This window comes from Amblyomma mixtum, chromosome 9 (assembly GCF_055824585.1).
Source record: "Amblyomma mixtum isolate Tamu chromosome 9, ASM5582458v1, whole genome shotgun sequence".
NCBI classification, from domain to species: Eukaryota; Metazoa; Arthropoda; class Arachnida; order Ixodida; family Ixodidae; genus Amblyomma; species Amblyomma mixtum.
The window spans coordinates 63,538,615-63,561,135 of NC_143020.1; the positions used below are offsets into that span (position 1 = coordinate 63,538,615).

At 45.0% G+C, this 22,521-nt stretch overlaps 3 protein-coding genes across 14 annotated transcripts in view; 2 read left to right on the top strand and 1 right to left on the bottom strand.

Moving 5' to 3' along the window:
• The window catches only part of LOC149329352 (uncharacterized), a 245,431-nt gene that overhangs the window by 143,876 nt on the left and 79,034 nt on the right, over nt 1–22,521 (bottom strand). The gene's annotated exons all lie outside the window — the stretch shown is intronic.
• On the top strand, nt 3,001–6,817 carry LOC149329355 (uncharacterized). The gene is made up of 6 exons (XM_089562184.1): nt 3,001–3,172; nt 3,316–3,476; nt 4,334–4,378; nt 4,447–4,544; nt 4,614–4,697; nt 5,954–6,817. The coding sequence occupies exons 1-6, from the start codon at nt 3,055–3,057 to the stop codon at nt 6,207–6,209; spliced, it is 762 nt and encodes a 253-aa protein (XP_089418310.1). The 5' UTR covers nt 3,001–3,054; the 3' UTR covers nt 6,210–6,817.
• Nucleotides 10,173–22,521, top strand: part of LOC149329356 (uncharacterized) — a 29,507-nt gene continuing 17,158 nt past the window's right edge. For both annotated transcript variants that reach the window (XM_089561915.1, XM_089561917.1), the window contains exons 1-2: nt 10,173–10,395; nt 11,015–22,141. In XM_089561915.1, coding sequence (XP_089418041.1) covers nt 22,060–22,141 — 82 coding nt within the window. In that variant the 5' untranslated portion in view covers nt 10,173–10,395; nt 11,015–22,059. The remainder of the gene's footprint in view (nt 10,396–11,014; nt 22,142–22,521) is intronic.

The window sequence follows — 22,521 nt, forward strand, 5'->3', positions numbered from 1 at the left end:
ACTTTACAAATGGAATTGAAAACATCAGGGTACAAGCCTAAACCAAAGAGCGTCAGACCAAGAAGATGCATTCGTGAGCCTTAATTTGGATCTCTGTAGCGACACATATACGTGGCCAAAAAGTGTGGCCAGATTACCAAGCAGGCAGCAGATAGAAGATGAGAAACTGGTCATGCTTTCTGGCGAAATAAGCGGCTGCAGGGACATCAGGGGATAATGCAGTGCATCGAATATTGAGGTTTTGTTCACCATGACACTGATCGACTGCCAGCTTACAATGCAATTCTATGCTTTGGGACAGAAAAATTTGGACTTCTGACACTACACAACTACGTTTGTGGCTGTTGAATAATGGCCGCTGTCGTGACATGTGCCAACACAGTTCGTAGGTGAGGATGAGATGTTCTACTTTGGCCCTTTGAAGGTACAATTGAACATAAATATATCGCAATATTCATGCACTACAACCAGCCAATACAAATTCAATCAAGTACTTTCAATTCGGGACATGAGAAATACGTGCACTACTAAACATCGAATTTTCTCAAGCAAGAAAAGAATGCTTCAATTGTGATTTGAAACTGTATATACAACTCCAATGCAAAAATCACTCCTGCCTCACTTTTATGCAATCTTTTCACCTGAAACTTCCAATCACAAATATCTCGCCAGAAAACAGCCAAAAAAGCAGACATGAAATAAATAAAATGATGGCTAGAAGAAAAGACATAATCAGAACTGAGAAAGGCAGGACATTGTGTGAACGTGGAGGAGCTAGAGCATAACTTGCAAGGAACTCTTACAAAACACACAATGGCTAATGAGCCATCGGACCCCAAGAAACAACAGAATGAATAAATTGCACAACACACCACAAAAATGGAAGGAATATAGCGTAGAATACGAAAAGTAGCCTTCGATGGAAAAAAATAAACAAAACAGGATCCAAAGCCTACAAATAGGAAGGGAAAGTATAAAAATAAAACAATTCACCACTTTAGATTGCAAGACAAGGTGGCACTCGCCAACGGCCTGATGTAAAAAGGATGCCAACAGCTATCTATTAATCTAGAGGAGATCTCTTGGTGCGTGGTACAAAGACACGGCCCGCAATACATATTTTTACAGGACAGGGGCACCAAGCTACGGGTCGGCATAGAATGGCTGCAGTTCTTCCTTTGGAATGTTCTTCCCCTGGCTACTCGTGCTCCTCCAAAGCCTACAAAACGGAGAACGCACAAACCCCCCCCTCCTCCCCCCCCTCCAAGAAAAAAAAAACGATTTTAAAGTATACCGTTTAGTGCAATCGAAGCGTAGGATGCATTGTTCATTTGTCTGTAACGTTACTGGGACGCGGAAAAAGGACGCGGAAAGGCGTCGAGTTCCCTGGCGATAGATTCAGTGAGATGGTCACGGCTGAAGAGATACACGTAACGAATTTTCACAATTTAACGCCAATTACAGCCTATTGCGTCTACTTGTCCGCAGATGAAAGTGTTCAAGTAACAGGTCTAAAAAAATAATTCTGACAGGTTTCTCCGAAGAAAATTTGCCTGGTAATGCGGTTATACTTTTCTGCGGCTTTCATGTTACTGGTAAAGGCGTTTACAAGCCCGAATCTTTGCTGACTGCGACGTGACATGTGGCCACGCGCGCACAAAGACGGACCATGTCTTCACACGCGCACGCTGCAAAAGTGACGTTCACCGGGTTGCACGAAGTTATCCTTGCTCTGTCCGTAGGTACATAGATTTCCTTCTGCAAAGCTTCTCCTTCTCACAGACTGGCAACACACAAAATCGAATATGTAAAGCAACATACTGAGGGACTGTCACAACCGGCAACACAAGCAAAGCGGGCGATTGTTGATGCGACCCGCGATGCAGCTTGTGCCGTTGGATGGATGAATGATATAATGTTTTTACCCTTTGTACCGGCTGTAGCTTTCGCCACCTAGCCTATACTTCCCCCATTGTTAATTTATTTTTATTTTCCCTTTCGGTCTTACAATGTCTAATTTGTCTATCCTTTGCCCCTCAAAATTCAACTCTCCCTAGATTTCCGCCACCAATCCTCCAACCTCCTCTTCGTCAATGTCACGCTAGTCACGCTTTTCCCATCCACTCGCCCGTCCTCCCCAGTAAATCCCAGCGCTATCTCTATGGCCGTTGCTGCCCCCTCTGGGAGGGTTGGGCGGAGTTCTGCGCACCTCAGAACCAAGTGTTCTATGGTCTCCGTTTCCGTTTTACAAGCAGAGCACAAAATATCCACATCTTCAAATTTGGACCTATACGTTTTTGTTCTCAGAGTCCCTGTCCTAGCCTCAAAAAGCAGTGAACTGCACCGCGAATTATCGAATAATCGCTCTTTTTTGATGTCCTGTTCTCGTGTCCCATATATGCCCGATTTTTCCTGCATTCTTTCTTTCCGTCTCCTTTACCTCCGCTTTCACGTTAGTATTTTGTTGCGTCCCATCCCTCACCCGTAAATACTTCGTTCTTAGCTTTCGGAGTCCATTTTGTGTTAATACTAAAGTCATTTTTTTTGCCAGTGTAGAAATAGTGTAGCTCCGCCCACCTACACGAACGCATTTTTTTTAATGGCATCTTCGATAAACTCGCACCAGAATTGCCCCAAAACCACTGCGGTGCTCAAGGACCCGCGGTAGTGGCCGAGCTCCAAGCCGGGGCAACATCGAATACAAACTGCATCGCGCCTTCCTTCCTCCATGATCGCACCGCCGATTTTGTCGGTGCGCCTTGGGGCAACAAAAAGTGCCCCCAGACGGTGCGCCCCATTTATCGAAGATGTCTGGTGCGCACTGGTGCAATAAATCTAACATAAGATTTCGCACCGGTGCGCACCGGTGCGCATCGGTGCGCACCAGTGCTGTTTATCGAATATGCTAAACAAAAAGTGTAGTTTGCAAACTACACTTTTTACACTGCGATTTTTACGAGTGTAGCTAGCAGACGACAGAAAAGAGGCGGGGGTTTTGAACATGCGACGCCATATTTGAAACGGCAGCCGTGACCGCGACGGATCCTCGCCTCAATGGACCGCGTCATAAAAATACGTGCGGAAGACGGCAGCGAACTGCAGGCGCGGCCGTGCATCACGGAAGATGGAGAACTTATTTTCCACGAGAATAAGGTCGTTTATATTACCGATGGTGAGTATATGAACTTTTTTTCTGCCCTAGATTACAGACTGCCGGCGGTCTCAATTTGTAGCAAAAAAAGAAAAAAAACTGTAGGATATCAACACATTTGATGCTTTGTCCGTTTGCGCCAAGACTTGTGTGTGTGTGTGCAGTCGGCGAGCCTATCCTCATCGAACGTGAAAACGCTGGGCTTCACGTCGAGCGGAGTGCGACATCGGTCTTGCAGGCGTCTGCTCCGGCCCTTCCAGCCGCGCCGCCACCTGAAGAGGGATGGACACCTGCCAAGACCTCCTTACTGATAGAGCTCGTGAAGGTAAGAGAATTTTCTGGTCATATGAGACCTAGTGAGACTAAACTTTTCCAATAAACGTTCGTATACGCGATATGCGCGCATAATACGCGTACACGCACGTCGATCTGGTGGAGAAGTTTAATATAATGCACCTCACCGGCTCATTTCTGTGCCGCGATGGACTGCACGTTCATGCATGCGAGCTGAGTATGCTGAACAGCAGTACTCATCGGAAAAAAAACTTGGCGGCGTACGTTTGGCAGCTTATATCGCATGCATATCACATCGAAGTGTTTCGATGCATATGCGATATCAGCTGATAAACGTACGTCGCGCAGTTTTTTGTATTATGCTTCACCTTTGAATTGAAATTTGATGTTAGGTTTTGAAAAAAAAAAATCGTTTTTTTGTTTGCTTTTGTTGACGAAATTACTGTAATTGTGCACGAATTTAAACGCGTTCTTTTTTTACCCCCACTGGTTGCTTCAGAACACATAATGGGACGCAAATGGTACGGATATAGTGGTCTTTTTTTTTCACTACTCTTACACGTACAGCAACCTCAACTACTAGGCTTCTTAGCTAGGAAGAGAAGCCAACTTTTCGTAGCAAGCTGAGCATATGCGCGAGGGTGGCACACGGGAGCGAGCGTGGCTACGAACATAAAGGGACGCGTCATTGAGAAAGGGAAAGCAATAAGAGCAGAGATTGTGTAAGTAAGGAGGACATTGCCAAAGGAGGTCCTTGTAGCCACGTTAATGCAACCTAAAAAGGTAATATTGGCGCAATGTTCCAGCAGCAGTTCGTGCTTCTAAGCTGTTTTCGTGAGTACTTTATATGTATCCAGATACAGTAACTACATGGTACCATATATGCAGGCCCAAACTTGTGATGGCGCCAGGGTCTTCCACACAAAAAAGGCAGTATGTGGGAGGATGTGGCAGTGCATGTGAACGCACAGTTCCCAGCAGGCACTGTCACTCCTCTCCAGGCTGAAAACAAGTGGAAGACCCTGGAGCGGGCGTACAGGAGGACCAAGGGCCACAATGACAAGTCCGGAAGGGGAAGACGGACATGTAGCTACGAGCGGTAGGTGTAAAGCATGCGCAAGCCTAGTAGAGTGCCTGCAGTCTTCATAGCATATGTATTTTTACGCAGTGAACTGGCAGAAATCCTTGAAAGACAACACAGTGTGCAGCCAATTTTCTTGGCAGGGCCCGGCCGCATGCAGTCAAGCACAGAGTACGTATCTTTCAGTTCACGATCAAAACATGGTTCGAACAGAAGGTATATAAATGCGCTGTTGCATACTGTTGAACCATTGAACAGTTATAGATATATGAATTTTGTTTAAATTGCCTGTTTGCAGTATCTATTAATTAATCATGGACGTGGTTCTAGCTGATACATAGGTTTCATCTCAGATATCACCTTTATGTTAGACAATCCACTGGTGTCCAGTTCATTCTGCATTAATTCATGAGCAAGCTCTTGGTTACATAGTGCATATGTGCCTTCAGGTCTAATGTCTAAGTTAAAGCTGGAAGTCGTAGAAGTATGATTTTTACTTACCGTTTAAACAATATATGTATGAACCTTACAGCTCACCTTGCTTGGTTACATATTTGGTGAATAATGTGTGTTGATGTGCACCGAAAGTTGAGGTGAAAGCCTTTTATTAGATAAGGAAGGTGCATGGCTATCAAGGTGGCTGCAAAAGTTTATTATATAACTGCATTAGCCAGGAACAAAAGTTTATGCAATTGGAACATTGTGTCGTAGCATTGAAAGGAACTACTTTCTGTGGTACCATCAGGTCTCAATTAGGATATGCGTTTCTTATATATGTCTGCGACAGAAATGAACGGAAAGGAATAATGACACTTAAGTTAGAGTATGATTCATTAACGAATGGCTGAAACATTCAACAGGCTGCAAAAAAAATTCCTAGGAAAATTTATTGCAACTCCGAAATGCAGTGAACTGGTGCTGCAAAGTTATACAGTTAAACTCAAAACGCCACTCGTTGTGTGTGCATATAACTGATTACTGCAGGCATTTATGAATTGTATCTAGTGCTACAGCATTCAACATGAGACACCAACTTAACCAATCCAGATTAATATGCAGACTCAACAGACATTGATGAGGGTTACCAGTTACATCTGAAAAAAGAAATTTCCAGCTGAATGCCAAGCTGAAGTGATATCCTCCAGCAGGAAATGGAAGGTAATTAATCCCACTGGTGTAGCTCCAGCTGAAGCCAACTAGAAAGATAAATTTTTCACCTGAACATGATTTTCAGTCCAATATTCCAGCTAGAAACAGATGTCATTCCAGCCAAAATTCAGTTTCCACGTGGAAATGCATTGTTTCCAACTTAAAAGGTGCAATTGCCAGTTCAGCAACCCAGCAGGAAATGCGAGTCTTTTTCACCATTGCTGCCATATGAAATGCTCTGTGAAGGAAGTAACAAATTCTTTGTTCTTGCTTTTCAGTGTCACAGAGGACACACAAAAAGGGCCGAGTACGTGTGAAGAAAGCGTTCCAGAAGCCCCACCGAAGAAAAAGAGAGCACGGAAAGACAGCGCAGAAAAGTTGTGTGACATATTCGAAAAAACCCTTGCCAAACAGAATGAAAAACAACAAAAAAGACATGACGAAAGGATGGAAATTGAGAGGCAGAAACTGAATTTACTGGAAAAATTGGTAACTGCATTAGAAAAAAAGGCCCACACTGATGATGACTGCTAAAGCAGAGAGGCGCTAACATATCATTTGTATTTTTCACTTTTTATTGTAGCAATGAAGTCTGATTTTTTTTGCTAGGGCTTCCTCGAATGTGTCACACAGCTTTATGCATATTTCTTGTTTCACTCATTACCTTGTCAATATTTATGTTAGGACAGTGCATGTTATTGTACTAAAAACAGCACTTTTTCTCCGTGATACAAACCATCTGTGATGCAAACCCCCAGGCCTGGCTAACACTGGTTCTTTCCCAAGTTGTCGTCTCACATACATACTTAATCTTCACACATACATGCCACATACACACATTCCACAATGGATATTGGTAGTTTCTTACCCTGTCCACGTGCAGTGCGGCTGACGTGACAGCAATGAAGGGTACCAGTCTTTTCAGTGAGGTAAATATTTGTATAATGCCAGTACTGTGATGCTTTTTCTGGCATTATTGGAGCATTGTGACCACACAAGGCAACCATTCTCTTCTTGATCAAGTTTCGTAATTGTCTCACCTATTGTATTTTTAGTCAAGCAAAACACAGACTACTCTAAAAAAAAAAATACTGTAATGCATGTTGAAGGAATGGCAACTAGGCAAACTTACATTTGATAAACCAAAGTAACCAAGCTATAACCCAAAGCAGCACATGGTTCAGAGAGGTGCATTCACTAGTTTGGCCTGATTACAGCATCAGTATGAATATGGTATTGAAGAAACCTGCCTAGAAGTACACACATAAACAGCTTCCTCTTCAAGGCTGCTATGTTGTGAGAAGTCCTCAGAAAACGAGTGAAGTAAAGACTCTTGCGTGCATCATCTTGTATGCAAGCCCTGCAAACAAAATATACAGAGACAGTGTGGTTTGTTTTAAGGGGTCTTGTAAGGGACATCAAAAACCTCACTTCCACTTGTATTTTGTACTACAGACATCAACACGAAGAAAAGAACACGAAGAACACATAATACTCTATACAGTGAAAAAAGAAACATGCATCCTTATCGCACGGTTTGTCAGCATTATAAATGGAATACATGTAATTGCACAAATTAATTTTACAGTGAATTGGCATACATCCTTCACACACATATTATCATGAACATGAATAATTGGATCAAAATGTGTACATATACACATAGCACCCTTCACATGGAATTTGTCAGCATTTGAAAAAAGTCTGCAAGTACATTTTATATGCATCAAGTAGACTACAGACAAAGTCAAGGTAAGAGGTGCTCCTTCACAACTTTCCCGCCGCAGTGGCTCAGTGGTTACGGCGCTTGGCTGACCCAAAAGATGCAGGTTCGATCCTGGCCGCGGGGGTCAAATTTTGATGAAAGCAAAATTCTAGAGTCCCGTGTGCTGTGCGATGTCAGTGCACGTTAAGGAACCACAGGTGGTCAGAATTTTCAGAGCCCTTCACTACGGCGTCTCTCATAGCCTGAGCCACTTTGGGATGTTAAACCCCAATAAACCAAACCAAACCTTCACAATTTTCCCAGAAAGAGAAAAAAATGCACATTTCAGAATTGCGCACTGCAAAAGTACATTTAAACAGACTGAACAATAAATATAATTAGGAAAAGGAACGCACATGCAAGATAGCTAGGCTCAACTTCGAAAATACTACAGCCGGCCTACCGAAACGCAGACACAACAGCTAGAAATGCAATTACTACAGCATCCTCGCAATGCAGTCTTTGAATGTCAATGGGCACGGTTCAATGCCACTGTCATCATTCTGTGCCATGACATCCTGACCTGGTGCTGCCATCCTCATCATCATTGTAGCGTATGCACCAGTTGTGCAGAACACAAGCTCCAATGATGATGAGGACGACCTGCTTGATGGAGGCGGCATTTATGTAAAACAGCCGCCTGAAACGGTTCTTCAACAGCCCGAAGGCCCCCTCAATTACAACCCTCTGCAGGCTGTGCGTCTGGTTGTAGTTTTCCTGGTATGCAGCCAGCCCTTTTGTAGAGGTCTTGTAAGGCGTGAGTAGCCAGGGCAGCAACGGGTACGCCGAGTCTCCAAGCAAGTATCCGCCTTCAAAAACATATAAGACCTGTTAAGTAAACGTATATCTCAATTTAGCCAGAAAATTAAGGCTTGCCATGCATTTATAAGTTACAAAATTTCTGCATCTAGTGCCACATATAAATCAAATGCATGCACGTTTCTCTAAAATGATATCCTCACTGATTTCTTTGCACATTGTTCACTTTTACACAGACTACATGTTTCTTTTTTTTTTTTGCGCGCGTAAAGAATTATTCATTCGTACCTCGGCACTTGTCTTCTGCATCCTCGTAAAAAAAACTTTTTCTCAGGACGCGGGCATCGTGAACGGATCCTGGATATCCGGCGAACACATCAATGAACTCCTTTCTCTCATTGCAAATTCCTTGCAGAATAACTGAATGGTACTTTTTGCGGTTGTAGTACGACTGCTCCGATTGCGCTGGCCTTGGGATTTCGACGTGGCATCCGTCAATACATCCAATTACTTGCGGCAGTCCGCCCATCCCCTTTTTGTTGCTCATTTCCTCAAATAGTTGGTGGCTACGCCTCCGCTACTCTTCGTTTGGCCAGCGGATAACTTGTTCTGATATGCTGAAGTCGAGGACCCGATTCAAACTGTTCTGCACAGATGACTCAGCCACATCAAATTTGTCTGCTATTTGCACCATGGTGCTCTGCGTGGTGAGGTAAGTCAAGGCAATCAAAACAGTCTTCTCTGCTGACAGTCTTGGCCGGCCGTGCGTAGCTTGTGGGTAGAAGCCCGACGCCTCGAACTTTTCAGTCAGGCGGCTCGCTGCTTCTTGGGACAGGCGGAATAGCCGCGCCGAAACTCCATATCCACGTACCGTGGCACAGTACTCTCCACGTACAGGGGTACACGGTTCCTTTTTCTCCTGTGAAAGTGCAGCGCTAGTTCCAGCATCATACACTGTACTTCATCATCTGATTCTTCATCCGAAGAAAAAGAATCGAGCAAAAGCTCGGCGCCTAGCAACTTTACAGCGTCCATGTTGCGCACAGCGAAACACAGACGATGCTCGATGACATAGGCGACGCGCACAAAATGCAGAATTATGCGTGCTGTGCGTGTGTTTTTTATTGATTCAACAAAAAGAACGTAGTTTTCAAGGCAATTTATTTCGTTTTATTTCGAAAAGCTCCGTTATCAAGTGCTCGTCGTCTGCTCTTGCAGAAGCCGCCGCGCGGTTTCATCCGATAGGTTCCAGCCAGCAGCGCCGAGTGCAATGGTTACGTCATCGCATAAGCCCCGCCCTCCACTACTCTACACCAGCCTGCGCGAAGTGTAGGTAAAAAAAAATGGCCCTACTATTCATGTACAGATACTTCCCAAGCAACCATAGATATCCGTCGGACGTACGAGCTAGATCCGAACGTCCTTTGCCGAGATCGGACGTCCATCGGACGTACGAACATAATCCGATTTTGGATATCCGTATTCGTACATCCGCCGGACGTACGGACAGTGTCCACTTTTGTATATCCGCATGAGAGACGAGATGGACGTCCGAAGGATGTAAGGTCGAGTATTTTCCCAGGCCATGAGTGTGGACGTTTTTTATTTCACAGAAAATTCGAGTCTTTCGTGTATGTATACTGTTTTATTTGCATCAGTTGGAGTGTTTGACGCGAAGACGTTTGTAAATTGGTACGATTCCACACCATAATTCCACTCCTACCTGCAGTGCAAGAGCCGCCAACGAGCTAAATTTATCTAAGAGGAGAAGCAGGTGTTGCAGAATTTTGCAAGAACTCAATGACTAGTTTTATATTTATAAACCTTCTCCAAATTAGAGGAGTTGCGCGACATGTGCACTGTTTTGCTAGCTAAACTTGCCATTGAAACCATTCGTGCATCAAAACCCCCGCGCATTCTGCATCATAGATGTCAGTTCGCGGTCAGACCAATCCAATCCATCAGTACGGCTCCGTAGCGCTGCTGTTGATATGTCGCGTAGATTTGTCGCGCAGATCTTTATAGCTCTGTTATTATAAAATGTGGCTTTGTTCGGTCTGTGGACGAAAGTTGTATGTAACTGAAGCAATTCGAAAGATACGGGAAGCGCCTGAAGCTCTTCTGGAACACCGGAATCCCGTACTGCGTCGACCTTGGTGTAAAGAAGGCTTAGCGCACATGTGATTGCCTACGAAGGTATGTATCCAGTACACTTCTTGGAACTTTGCTTCTAGGACAATGCAGCATGCTCATATAACATTCGTTCACAGGGCAATGGGAGCAGTAAGCGCGAGGAGATGGCTTCCCCAAGTGTGTGCTGTTCTCACACTTTCGGGAGCCTACATCACACAGCTGCGGGAGCCCTCAACTCGCGCGACTAATTCCCACTCCTCTTCAAAGTTGCGGGACGGAGTGTTTTCGCATCTTGTTAATTTTTAAGGCATCGCTATGTTCACTGTGCCTATATAAAGAGTGACAACGCGCGAAAGGCAGACCATAGGAAGCACGTGAGGTCGCAGTGGTTCGCAACGGAAGCTTTGCGGCTTTCTGTGCACAGTCGCGTACAGTGCTGCGCAGGTTAGTGCCCTAAGGCCAAAGAAAATAAATAAAGAACAGATACATGGTCAAATATGGTGTGGAAAAGTGAGAGCTGTTATTCCCTTATACTTATTGAGGTGTTTGTTAAAGTGCATTGTCTGTTATACTTGCAGCATTAAACACTTCTATTAGTTGGTTCCAATGTTTTTACTTGGGCTACTGCATTGTGCCATTTGTTTCACATGACTGATGTTTGCCGCGTTCTTTTTTATTTCAGAAATCCTGTGGGTGGGTAGATTACGGATGTATGTCCCAAGCTTGCCACATTTGAAGAGTCACATTTAAGAAATTTTCTGAATGTAACCCATTGCTCTGCTGATGTATCATCAACCACAATAAAATATGCGTGCTATGCATCAAATTGTTTTGGTTTTATTGCATTGCGCGGAGTGAAAAAAGCACGCATGCACCATATATGCGAATATTCGAGAAAGATCCGCCAATGGACGTACTCAACTGGACGTCCGTCGTCGGGCGAACCGTATACCTTTGGCCACCTTTCGGACGGCCGACGGTCGTCTACCGGCTGTTTGCGGATGTTCAGCGGACGTACAGAACATCCGAAATAGACCTCTGTCGGCCGTCCGAAGGATATCGGTGGTTGCTTGGGTTGTACACCTTTTTTGCCCACCTTGTTTCCTCCATTTGATCATACATCTTCTCTCAAGGTTGGTGTGGGCCTGTTTAAATATATATATAAAAAAACATTATCAGGAACGTTTAAACAGCTAGCCTCAATTAAGTATTAGGGACGAAACAAATTTCTGATCTGTGCACAAGATATAGTTCATTGAAAGCTGGCTGTCAGTTGTGACATTCCAGCGCGACCGAAAGCAAAACCTAATTTCGACACTGTTGGTTTCGATATCGCGCCCGACGGAGCGCAACTTTTACGTGCTATGGTTTCTCGACGCCATTGCGTACTGCGCGATTAGAAACCATATGTGGAGATATTTCCCCACTGTATTGAAACTACAATCCGCCGACGCGTTGAATGCGCAGCACTAGAACGCGTCCAGCTCGATGCCACCACGCGCAACGCATGACGCACGTATCCTGAACTCGCATCATGCACAAAGTCTTGAAGCGAAAGCTTCACTACGCTGGTCGCGCTGTAAGCTAAATCGGTTTTCCGAGTAAAGGAAATGGCGCAATATATGTCTCACATATCTCGGTGGACAGCCGAACCGCGCCGTTATGGGATGGAAGCGAAAGAATGAGAGGAACAGGTGCCGTATCCGGAATAAAGAATCTCCCCTGAAGCGGGCGTTGATCGGCTAAGTATTGGGTGACTGGTCCTATTTTTGTTTTCTTCCTGCGCCTCTGCGCCTTTTATCTTGTGCAGATAACGCATGCAGTGCGTTAAATTGAGTTAATGTCTACGCAGTCACCCGGACGCTTATTGCCAGACCATATTCCGTAGGCGCACTCGAGCAGACGACGCCGAGGAGCGATATCACGTGACACGACGCCACTTCCGTCGACAGCAAAAAATGGCGTGTAGCCGCGGCGGCGGCCTCACGCCGTCGTAAACAAGTGGTTCGAAGACCAAGGGTCTGCGCAAGCCGCCTCGTTGGATCCTGGATACTTGCCTCTGAATGCGTACAGTGCTTCGATTCCAAGGGCTATTGCAAGCCGCGCGGTTGGATGTTTCATATGCGTGTGCCAACGGTCTTCCTAATTCTTGCGACGAATGGCAGCGGCGAGTATTAGCTGCTCACCATGGAGAAAAGAGGCGCACGGCGAATTTCCTGTGCGTGCATAAGCTGCATAGCACAGTGACAAATGTGCGCGTAGTGAAAGTGATTGCGATCGGAGCAAGCGCTTCTCTGTCGAGGCAGAGAAATGCGCGCGTGTGAAGGCTCACTACGCGCGCGTTTTTTTTTTTTTTTTTTTCCGTATGCTGAAATGAACTCGGCGTTGTACAGCTAGCCGCTTTGGTTGCAATGGTTGCAGTGATCTCTACCGAAGCGAGCGTTGTTAAACGACGACGTTTCTGCTGCTGTGTGTCCATCACCGATTTTGATCGCGCTTCGTGTAGGCACTGTGCTTGAAAACTGCCGTGTGTGCGACGTGATACGATCTTGGGTACACGGCCGTCGGAGTGTTTTCTTCCCCGACTACAGCAGCGTCGCCAGGCTTCTGCGCCTTGGTGCTCCATGCAGTGCATTTTGTGGTGACGGATACTCGGGTTGCGTCGTGTGAAAACATCGGTGTGTAGTGCAACAGCCTCTTCCGGAGCGCCGTCTTTTTTTTTTTTTTTTCCTGCCGCCTATGCGGACCTATGGCTGCAAAAATGTTTGCGTGAAGAATTGGTGACAACGCAAAACTCTCTGCATCATGGTGGGCTGAGCCAGAGGAGTAGTTTTCTGTTTAGGTTGTGGCAACATGGTGTACTCTGTTTAAAAAGTGCTAACTTAGCATTTTGGGCTCTGTGAGGTAATAGAGGTTATAATGTATGCAAGTGGCCCAGATATTTTATTTTTAAGCAGCTTAATTAATTTTGTACAAGAGCAATCTCTATGCCATGGTGTGAGTTGCCAAGGCACTGACAATGATTTTGACACGAGAAAAAGAAGAGCTTTGGCAACCAGCAAGTGTGTGAGCAGGAGGGGTCGGTGTGCCAGGCAATTCATGGGTTCAGACAAAACTCCGGGCACACAATGCGACAAGCGGTATGATGGCAATTCCAGTGCTTAACCAAGATATATGATTCAAGCAGTGTTTGACTTATCTATTCATATTCTAAAAATTTTTAACAGACCTCGCACTGTGCATAATTGTGCGACAAAAATACATGTGACAATGGGCTCTGTGCATTTTCATTCTGTTCGCTGTCTCATCACAAAATCACGATTAGGTGACACTATGCAATGAGATCCTTTGGAGGTACGCTAATTCGTTGCTATTGTAGGTCCTAGCGTTCTCCTTCAGCAGTTGTAATGGATATCGGCGCATTTGTAGTGGAGCAAAGGAGGTGATACCCCAGGGTGCGAGCTCCTTCCCCAGGTGAAGATTTCGAACTGGCAATCTGCTGCTTTGTGCTGCTAACATGTCGCCGTTTCCGCAGCTGGACGGCATGCAGTAGCCACATACGTCTTGTTAGCTATGGATTCAAGTTTCTCGCATACAGCACATATGTCTGAGGAATAAATTGTTCTGTCCTTTAACGTCTTGTCACGATGTACTGACAGAGACCGAACAGCATACAGTTGCAAACATAGCGAACGCGGTACCGCCGTCATGCGAGAACGGTTGTGACACATAGCCAAAGTTGTCCGAGCGAGAAATTGATGCTCCTCAAGGAGGGAAACAACCTACTTAACCAAATTCTTCAACTTCCACAACGCTCTCAAACTCTGCCGCCTACAAAATTCTGGAAGCAAAGCCTAGGCTTGACCATCGCAGGCAGTCTGCCATTGGATCGCAACGGCGTACTGTTCATGCCGTTCCCTATGCTTGATGGCACTCGGAACATGTTGCATCCCATTGCAGTGAAGTCTCTGCAGGTTGAGGCAGTGCAAAACTGACTTTTTCGAGCGATGTGAACGATAGTATTAAGGGAAGAAAGACCGAAACCGCACGTCTGCATGCAATGCCCACACAAATGAAACCACAGGAACGACCCGGAAGTCCAGTCCACGTCATAGAGCTTTTGCCGTAGTTTGGGCATCTTGGAGGTGCTTGGAGGGAGGAAAAAACCATGGGAAAAAAAACTTTCCTTCTTCCATGTAGGGCACCACTCAACTATACCTTGTGCACCAGTCAGACTTTTTTGTGTCATTAATGCTTAATTAAAGTTGTCTACATGGTTCAGTTATGTTTTTTTTTTTTTGTATTTAAACTTTCCCACTCCAACTTTGCTTACTCTAACGATGGCGCAAGCTGCATCGCGGGTGGCATCAACAGTCGCACGCTTTTCCTGTGTTGCCGGTCGTGCCTAGTAACTCAGTCTGTTGCTTTACATATTCGTTTTTGTGTGTTGTCAGTCTGTGAGAAGACGAAGCTTTTTGCAGAAGGAAATCTATGTGCCTACAGAGCAAGGATAACTTCGTGCGACCCCGTGAACGTTACTTTTGCAGCGTGCACGTGTGAAGACATGGTCCGTCTTCGTGTGCGCATGCCCTAATGTTACCGCGTAGTCACGAAAGATTCCGGCTTATTAGCGCCTTTACCAGTAACATGAAAGCTGCAGAAGTGTATAAAAACAATATAGGGAAATATGCTTCAGTGAAATCTGCCAGAGTGATTCCTTTAAACCTGCTACTTCAACGCTTGCACATGCGGGGAAGTGGACACAATAGGCTGCAAAGCTGTAATTGGCGTTAATTTATGAAAATTCATATGGGGTGTGTTTTATCGTCGTTTTTGTGTGTGTTTGCTGTGCCTTTTTCGTGTGTTTTTGGTTTTGCAGGCTTTGGTCCTAGGAGCACCAGTAGCCAGGGGAAGAAGATTCCAGCAGAACTGCTGCCAGTCTATGCCGACCTATAGCTTGATGTTCCTGTCCTGTAAAATATGCAGTGATGTAAATCGCAGTAGGGGACAGGGGGTTCCTGACCCCCCTTTTGCTTAGGATGGGGGGACACCGCTCACGAATATCCCCCCTCTGACATTCGTCCTGGGTCTACTCGGTCCGCATCGAATGATACGAGCAGTACATACAGCACGGGAAAGCAGTGGCAGCGACAAGGCTTCTTCCCTTCCACAGAATGGCTGAGCAGAATGAGATATTCAAGAATCAGTGCTGAAACGTCGCTGAAATTCGCTGAAACCCGTCAGCCACGGCGAACGGAGACTGAAGGCAACAACTTAAATTCATATAGGCCATCGGGAGTGATGAAGGCAGTTTTTTCCTGTTCATGTTCATCAACCTCCATCTGCCAGTACCCGCTCTTTAAATCAGTTGAAGAAAAATATTTGGTGTGGTAAAGTCAATCGATTACAGTCTGCCAGCAATCAAAGGATATGTCATCACTGTGTGTGATTGCGATAGATGCATTGAGATAGATGTTGAACTGTAGCCGCGTCTGTGTGTTTGGGGGTCACCACCACGCAAACCCTCGAAGGTTTCTTCGGGGTTTTTCTTTTCTTCGGACTCGGCGAATGTTTTAACAGTGCGCAAGACATGCGCTAATAGGTACCCCTTGGCAGCATATGTAAAACTACTTCATATCAGCTGGCCATCTTTATTCAAAAAATGACTATAAGTGTAACACTGAGCAATGTCTGCCGCCGTCACTTTCGGTCTCTTAAAACTGCTTGTCCGATTAGAAAAATGGGAATGTCCCTTCCAACATCTCGGGTCCACGCCCCCTATGCATAAAAAATAAAGCAGCATGGAGGCTGTGATTATGGAGTGTGAAAGCGATGCTGGTTAAATGCAGATGAAATAGCATAACTGCTGTGTTAGGATGCTTAAATGGCTCAAAGCAGGCTTTAGATTCAAGGAAAGCTACAAAAGATAACATTATACTCTGCGCTAGAGGTCTGCACAAACCATTATCACAGATGAGTTCCTACTCATGCTGGACACAACCGGAAAAATTGGGCTATTAAAAGATCGCTGCTGCATGCCATCCTTTTCTTTGGCTCGTGAGGAAACACTTCCAAGAGAAAAATTTCTAAAAACAACGGATTTAGCACAAGCATAACCTATTCCTATCGTAAGAGCACTAGGATGCTTAGCATCCGAACGCACTATGAGCGTACTGTTACAGACCTAGCTTTGCTTACATTGCGAGGAGATTTCGTACAGCATTGAAAAATGTAAAACCATAATGCTTTCAAATAAGGAGAGAGCCCGCTTCAAGCAGCGCTGGTAGATTTATAAAGGCCGAACACTGTACACTTTCCGAGAGGGGGATTAGCAACCCGAAGGACCACGTCCGCATTGGTTACGAATGCATGTTGGTCTGACACTCTTTGGGTTAGGTTTCTACACTGATGTTTTCAATACCGTTTTTAAATTTTCTTGGGCCACATTTTTAAGCTTAATGCAGATAAGCGCTATTTCACCTTTATGCCAGAATTGGATAGCTTATGTACGTGTCTCGAATGATATAGTGATTGCAAGTCATCGCGGTGATATGAACTCTCAACAGCATGGAGAGAATGGGAGAAAGCTACCGGCTCATTACTGCACCCGCATAAAGTTAGCAATGTGAATGGGACAAAATGCCGTCTTCTTAGCTCCGGCAGAATCTCCTTCGGTCTACCACAGACGTCGCCAGGCTGCCTCGCCCTCAAGCATCCTTGGTCACAGCCGTAAATCATTCCTGCTCTCCGCTGTCAGTAAACAAGAAGGCAAAAAATTGGCACTGGCTTAGCTCTGCTATGCCAGGATATACGTAGCGTAACGGCTAACTGCCAAGCGACAAACTCGGGGTCTGAGGAATTGAGGTTTTCCAGTCTTCTCTGCCGACTGGCAGCGGCTCGACTCTCTTTAGCCTCCATGCAGAGCGCACTGCGTCAACCGCATGTCCTGTGCATTATACACGCATGGTGCACCCTCCTCGCGCATGCGTAGTAGCGCGCAGCGCGACATTCGTAAACACAGCGGCGGGCGCACGCGGCTTCAGACTCACTCATGACTCTGATCGCAATCAGAATTAGAGTCCGGATCTAACTCGCTGACCACTCAGACAATCGTCTGAATATGAGCCTAAGTGAGTATCCACATGAATGAGTCCGCTGATATCTAGGACCGAATTACGCGTATTCAACACACAAAGAATGTAAATAATGCAGTTGTGGCCTTGGAGACTTCTCCTTACTCTACTACTCATTGTTTCGAATTGCAGGCATGAGGAGCAGTGTTAGGAGGACGTAGAGTACATGCTTGAGGAAGAACCTTTGAATGCAACCTACTGCTACGAACATATGCAGAACCTTGCCAAGAGAACTATCCAGACAAGCTGTGGTACAAATATCACAAGTGACATTGCACTTTAGCTGGTAGAGAACGTCAGTTTCCAGAATTTACCCGCCGTGGTGGGTCTGTGGTTACAGCGTTCGGCTGCTTACCCAAAAGACACGGGTTCGATCCTGGCTGTGGCGAGCGAATTTCAATGGAGGTGAAATTCTACAGGCCTGCATACGGTGTGATGTGAATGCACGTTTAAGAACCCCAGGTGGTCGAAATTTCCGGAGCCCTTCACTACAGCATCTCTCATAGCCTGAGTCACTTGGACATGTTAAACCCCCATAAACCAACTAGCCAGTTTCATAAATTTGTACTCTCAGTTTACAGTAGGTTGCCATTGCAGTTCTGTATCCCTGTTCATATCCTTTCACATTTTGTGCCTGCAGGAGGAAGAAAACAACCGAATGTGCAGTCAGACATGGATTTTGTGCATTCTCACTTCCTTGTGCATTCCCATGTGCTCAAAAGCACACAGACCCTGCTGCTTGTGGCATTTGTGTTTGTTTTATTGTGACGCTCATTTGTTCTCCATTATTTTGCAGGTCATTACTGATAAGCCAATGTGTTAAAGGTTCCTGAGGAAGAAACCTTCAATACCACACCTGACAACCTTGCATGACTCCATTGCTTGATGCTCATAACCTGGAAAATTGCATGTGCAGTGATCTTAGTGCACTTTGTCGATGTTCAAAGTGAGCTGGAAGTGTTTTTCACGATTTTCCTTGAATTATAGAGATTTAATAATAAGGAAAATGGGGACTGCCCTCAAAACAAAAATTTATTTTTTGAACTCATTTTGAAACTATTATAATTATTTTCACAGGAATGTCAGTAGCCTTCGGGAATAAAAATGGGCACCAAATTCTTTTCTTCTTCTTAGCTAAAGAGTCGTATAACAGCACTCGCTGGTGTGCAGTGGTTGAACATTTTAAATAAAACTCTCGGTGAGATTCCCATTACAGTAGTGGTACTAACAGAACACCTGACCGGATACATCAATCAAGTGAAGCCTGCAACGTGTGTACTCTTGTGGTGGGCAATTAGTAGTACTCATAGAATCGCATTATTTCGTCACTCGGAGGCTGAATGGCCTTGGGGCATTCCAGAATACAATGGGTCGAATTGGCGCATGTTTTAGGGCAGTTATAATATTCAGAAGATGTTGAATATTTTTGTAAGAAAGTCTGTGCAGGTGTCGGTAGGAGATCGCATGTCACTTTGTCAAGTAACTTTGTGACGCAGAGAATTGAAAAAAAAATCTGGTGCACACCTTTAACAAAGGAGGCCCATTGGTTGCAAAATATTATGCTGAATCGAAAATACAAAATGGCAGAAAATGATGCCTTTATTTTTGGTACAAAATGGGGTGAATCAGACCCCATCCTGTTATCCAGAGATCAAAGCAAGATCACGTATGAGGTGATGATCATTGTGAAAAACTGCTTGTGTGACATCGCATGAAAGTACGAAATACAGTCATGCTGGTACTTGTGTGATCGTTCTGTTATGTAAATGAATTGATTTTTTCATTATATTCAATATTCTTTCATTTTTCCATCAAAGCAGAAGCATCTAGGATGAAAATTGCATGCATTGGAACTTAGCCTTTCGTGCCTCTGTGTCTGCCACATCAATCTTTATCCTGATTCTTGTGCTGTACGGCCTTGAATCTGCGAATGCTTGCTTACATCATTCAGTGTGACTTCAGCACTTCGTTCTTTGTCTCCTGGTTGGTGCTGTGTGATGATTGTAGCTCTGCCAAGCGTGTGCTGTATCGTGTGCTGAATTTTATATTCTATTGTATTTGCCGATGTTTACTGGTTTTTGGGCGTCCTTTTGTCTTTGCTGAAGAGTACACTTTGTTTCCTTGTCGTTGGTCACAAGTGACTGACCTCATTTAGTCATGCACGTAGCATTACTGACTCTGTCCAAACTATATCCATTGCTGTGTTCATTTAGTCTGTATTCTGACATCTTCCATTTCGTTTTGAGGCCTTTTTAAGAGCAGGTTACATTTGGCTGTATCGAGTGCGCTGTGAAAATGTTTATTTTAGTTTTCTAACCGTATTGAATGTGTATCTGCAATGTGGAATTCATAGCATATGGATTTCATTTCCTGATGGCAGTACAGGCTTCTTTTGTCTAATTTGAAAAGTGTTTTATTCTAATGCGAAGCCATTTAAAAAAATTGGCCTATGCTTTTTTTTAAGCTGCGTGCTCTAGTGATGCTGTACACTGTTGTTCAAGGCCGCACCAGTTTTACCGTATTTACTGACCCCCACTGTTCTTTTTTAGTTTGGCTGACTGGTATGAGATGCGTGTCACCCTTGTCATGAACTGCCTATTCTGATAGTAGAAACATGTTCACTTAGCACCTGCCGAACCTTTATAGAGGCTCAAGCATGCGTCGTCCTCCTCAGCTTAGGCACGGCCAGACCACCGGAGGCGTGCTCAGGAGGCTCGGTTAGTGACTTTAGGCTCGGTTCGACGCGTTTAAGCATGCAAGCGTCGATGCTACTGATATGCGGCATCTCGTTTAATCATAGCTAAGCAATTCAAATAAAATTGTTCGACAGATGATTCGGATGCAAATTTAAGAGGGAAATGAACGGCAACCAAGTTTTTGCATACAAACACGATGTTTTGCAACCTTGCTTGGTTTCTCCATCAAGTTGTGGCAGCGGGCGAGTAGCAGCTAGCCTGGCTTTTAAGTGCACATATAGTTAACCACCAGGTCACTGAACCTAAACTGCAGATCTAGGAAAGGGCAAACGTTTCCGAGAGAGCAACTGATATTTCCCGGCATCTGCTGAACGTGCCACGACTGAAGCAGCAGCCTTGTGCGAGTATTTGGCTTGGTTTCCAGTGCACACTGATTGCGTCACTATCCTGTGGTCACATGCCTCGCAGAGCTGGGCCACTGCGCTTTGCTCATTTCGACATCAGCTTTGTGCTGCTTCATTGTTTATTTGAAATATTTTGTTGTTGCCCCAACCTACAATGTTGGGCACTGAGAACAGGATTTTTGTACACAACGCCTTGGGCCTTTTCTTTTGGGTGACGCTCTTTCAAACGAGCCTGGAGGCGTCCAGTGGTGCTAATTGGCTTGAGTATTGCTCGCACCCCTTCTTTTCTGAGGATACGAGCCGAGGTTGTGCTGGCACCTTTTATGCAGGGACTGCATACGCGTCTTTCGTGCTGGCGTATGCTTGTGCTAGGTGTAGAATTTTTTACTGGATCTTATTTGGTTTCGGGTGACACTTGGAATGAACAAACTGTAGTATCCTTTTTTTGGAGTTGAGTGAAAAAAATATTCTCCATATTCGCTTTCACAACTCCACGGAAAGCTGCGATCTGCACTCAACACAGCGCCGGATGCGTATCGGTAGCTTCTCCGATCCTCAATTTGTCATCACGGCCCCTTAGACCAATCACGGGCGGCGTCGCAATGCACGGTGTGTCCCGCGGCACAGGCTGCATATTTCTGCTAAAAAAGGCAATTAGTTTTTGTTTTTGCCTTATTTGTATCCGATATTTCAGTATACACAGTATACAGCATGAAAAACTATTGGACGCCGCTGCCAGCCTGATTTTCAAAAAAGTGCTTCAGTGTCCCGTTAAATCTTTTTCAGAGCAGCGCATTGAGAAAGTCGGTCCTGATAGTTTCTTCTCTTTTTTCCTTCTGGTTTCTCGTCCCAAAATTGGTGGTGTGGGTTATAAACGAGTAAATATGGTATGCTCTAACTGCACGCAAGACACAGCAGTGTGCAGTTTCAGATGTGGTTCTACTCACTTGGTTAATGGAACTCCTGGAGATGGTGGAGGCGGTACGTCATGTTGGGCATATTGGCTACATTCGTGGGTGGGTGCTGTAACCTGGGCTCTTTTTACCAGTAGTCATGCTCTGAATCCTTTTTCCTGGGCACAGTGCAATGGCTATAAAAAGCTTAATAGAAAAATAATGTCTCTAACAATGTTTTGTGTCATTAAGCATGACTGAGACTCATTGGTTCATAAGCCTTCGTCTGCAGACTTGAACTGTCCTTCCCAAGAAACTAGAAATTGTGCAAGTTCGTCAGTGCAATAATGGCCGTTGGCTTGGTTCCAGTAGGTTTATAAATTTTCAGGCAGTTGTCAGTTTTTCTGGAGCGTAAGTGCAGGAGTCATCTGCTTGCAGAATTAAAAGTTGGGAAATTTTGCTTTAGAACTCACTTCTTTTCACGCTCTTCTTACTGAATATACACTGCCTGAAAAAGCTGTTTTACGAGTGTGTATTCCATATTCACCGCCTCATGCAGATAACACCATGTGAGCTTTTGCATTCCTAATCTTTTGTCTTAATGGATGTAACCTGGTTCTCACATGCAGGTTCGAGCTCCGGGGACCACAAATATGGTGTACTTTCATGGCAGAACTCATCAGGTTAGAATCTGCAGTTTTTCTCTATAAAATAGCTGTGGCTTAGCTTGGTTAAGCCCGGTAATTGCGAAAGCAATATCCGTACCTACGCCATGGTTCAGCTGATGGTGTAGCTGGTGGTGGTGCTTGTGGTTAGACTTGTGGTCATGCATCGTTTATACAGTGATTCAATCTGGATACGGCATGGTGTTTTAATTAGAGGTGTTACCTGGTTATTTTATGTACAACTAGTAGCGAGAGGAGCGGGAGTTAGGCCGCGCTTGGTTGCTGCGGCCTTGCTACGCGACGGCGCGAGTTGGGCCCCTGGTTTTTGGGGCAGATGGCATGACGTCACAGCAGGGGGTCATGCTAAAGGTCATTGCTATCTACCGGCCTCGCTACGC